At 67.9% G+C, this 2,278-nt stretch overlaps 2 protein-coding genes across 2 annotated transcripts; both read right to left on the reverse strand.

The window, feature by feature from the left end:
* Window positions 1–1,164: 1,164 nt before the first annotated feature.
* On the reverse strand, window positions 1,165–1,621 carry EMIHUDRAFT_373865 (hypothetical protein; the record flags this gene model as incomplete). Its single annotated transcript, XM_005776557.1, has 1 exon — window positions 1,165–1,621. Exon 1 carries the CDS (start codon window positions 1,576–1,578, stop codon window positions 1,165–1,167), a length of 414 nt encoding a protein of 137 aa, XP_005776614.1. The 5' UTR covers window positions 1,579–1,621.
* A 104-nt stretch (window positions 1,622–1,725) lies between these two features.
* EMIHUDRAFT_78369 (hypothetical protein) lies at window positions 1,726–2,175 on the reverse strand (the record flags this gene model as incomplete). Its single annotated transcript, XM_005776558.1, has 1 exon — window positions 1,726–2,175. A coding segment is annotated over one exon (450 nt), but the record flags the coding sequence as incomplete, so codon positions are not given.
* Window positions 2,176–2,278: the final 103 nt, after the last annotated feature.

Raw genomic sequence — 2,278 nt, forward strand, 5'->3', positions numbered from 1 at the left:
GGCGTCGCGCGCTTTGCGTGCCGACAGCTCTGCGAGGCGTGGCGTGGCTGCCAAGCCGTCGAGCTTCTTCGCCTCCACAAGGTGTATTCGCTCTGCAAGGTGTGCGGTTCGGCCGCCACGCGCACGAACAAGGCGCCGGCGAACAACGTCGAGTGTCTCACTTACAACAACGGGGACTGAGGCTGGTTCCCTGGTGCCCTCCCCCGCCCCTGGCCACAAGGGGAGCTTCCATGATGCGACCAATCCCCTCGCTCCCAACGCCTCACACTGCCCACCCATGTGCAGCACCCTCGCTCACCTCAGACGCACTGCCGACCTCTCTCCCCCCCGACGCCACAGATGAAGAAGACGAGGATGAGGACGACGACGACGAGGACATGTGGGGCGATGACGACGAGGGCGACGACGACGCAAAGTTCACCGGCTTCACCGCGTAAACTTGCTAGTCGCGCGAGAGGCTCTGTTCCAGCCAGGTGTCCCTGACGTCTCTCTGAGAGGCCAGTGAGGTGATCCACAAGTGGCTGTCGATCTAGTAGACGTGTGCGAGTTCCTCGCCTAGTCGCGCGAGAGAGAGGCTCTGTTCCAGCCAGGTAGGTGTCCCTGACGTCTCTGGCCGCTTGAGTGAGGAGCAGGAGAGAGAGAGCTTTTGTGGTGTTGGTGTACCTTTTCTGGGGAAAGTTATTTAGCGACACCCCGGTTTCGGACATCGGCGAACGATTGGACGGTGCCTCCAACTGAGCCAAATGGAGCCCTGTGATTTGGGACCTCACTCCCGAGCCCTTCGGAGGAGTGCGCCGCCGCCGGCGGCGGCGGCCAGCTCCGGTGGGAGGACGTCGAGGCCGGCGCGCCAGAGTCAAAGTCCACCACACGCTGCAGTTTCCCTTGGATGGGCGCCGCACGTTCGTGAATCAACTGTGCTGTTTGTACCGCCGCGATTGTTTCCGCCCGCGCGCGAGCAGATAGCGGAGCTCGCAGCGTCGCACAGGCGCACGTCGCAGTCAGACATGCCAGTCAGTCATTTCAGTACGGTACATGTGCATGTGCATGTGCGCGATCGTTTCTCGGCTCGCGCAAACAAAAACTGGCTTCTAAGTTCTAAAGCTCGCCCCCTGCGCTGAGCGTGCGGGTCGCCGAGCTGCGAGTGTGTCATGAAGTGTAAGAGCACTAAGCAGAGCCGCCGCGCCCTGCGCCCCGCCCGCCCCGCCTGCCACGTCCACGCCCCCCTCGCCCCCCTCGCCCCCCTCGCCTACCGACCGCCGCCGTGGCGCCTGCAGGCTGAGCCTGGGGCACGGTGCGCGAAGGCGGCTGTTGAACAAACGTCGTCTGCGCTGCCACCAGCCGCCCAGTTGCGGCGATGGGCAGCGCCGGCTGGCGGCAGGCCGGGCAGTTGCTGTCGCGCTCCAGCACGCGCGGCGCACACGCCTCGCAGTACAGCGCGTGGCCGCACGCGAAACGGACCGAGCGCGGCGCGTCGTAGCAGAGGTCACACTGGCGCTCCTCGGCCCCAGCCGTCTCCTCCACCTCTCCCGCCGCTTCGACGAGCGCCTCCAGCCGCGGCAGCGCCTCCGCGAGCGGCATCCGCTTCTTCTTCTTCACGAGAGCCAGCCCGACCACGAGCCGCACCAGCTCCTCGGCCTGCGCCGCCGACCAGCCCGCGTCGGCCGCCGCGATGCTCTCCGCCGTGTCGGGCTCCTCCAGCGCATCGTCGCACTCGTCGAGGAGGCCGACGGCGCCGCGGCCGGTCAGGGAGACGAGCAGCGTGATGCCGAGCGCGTAGCCGTCGGTCAGCTGCGAAGCCTGCCCGCTCTGCGATATGATCGGGTCCATGTACCCTAGCTTGCCGAAGAGGCGCTGCGTCGACAGGTGCGACACCTGCTGGTTGCCGCCGGCCGTCGCCTCTGCCGCGCGCGCGAGGCCCACGTCGGCGAGGTAGCCGTTGCCGCGCTCGTCGAGCAGGATGTTGCCCGCCGAGACGTCGCGGTGCAGGATCATGGGCGAGAGCGTGTGCAGGTAGTGCAGCGCGCTCGCTGCGTCGCGCAGCACGCGGAGCCGTGCGGCGGCGGAGAGCGGCGGAAGCGGCGTCTCGAAGCCGAGCATGCGGAGCCGCTGCAGCGCGGCTGGAGCGCGGTAGAGGCGGTCCTCGAGGCTGCCGCCGCGGCAGAGGGGGTAGACGAGGCACGCTCTCGCCGGCGCCAAGCAGACGCCGACGAGGGGGAGGAGGGACCGGTGGCATGCCGCGCTGAGCGTGCGCACCTCGCTCTGCAGCTCGGCGAGGCCT

Source organism: Emiliania huxleyi (genome assembly GCF_000372725.1).
Source record: "Emiliania huxleyi CCMP1516 unplaced genomic scaffold EMIHUscaffold_2771, whole genome shotgun sequence".
NCBI lineage: Eukaryota > Haptophyta > Isochrysidales > Noelaerhabdaceae > Emiliania > Emiliania huxleyi.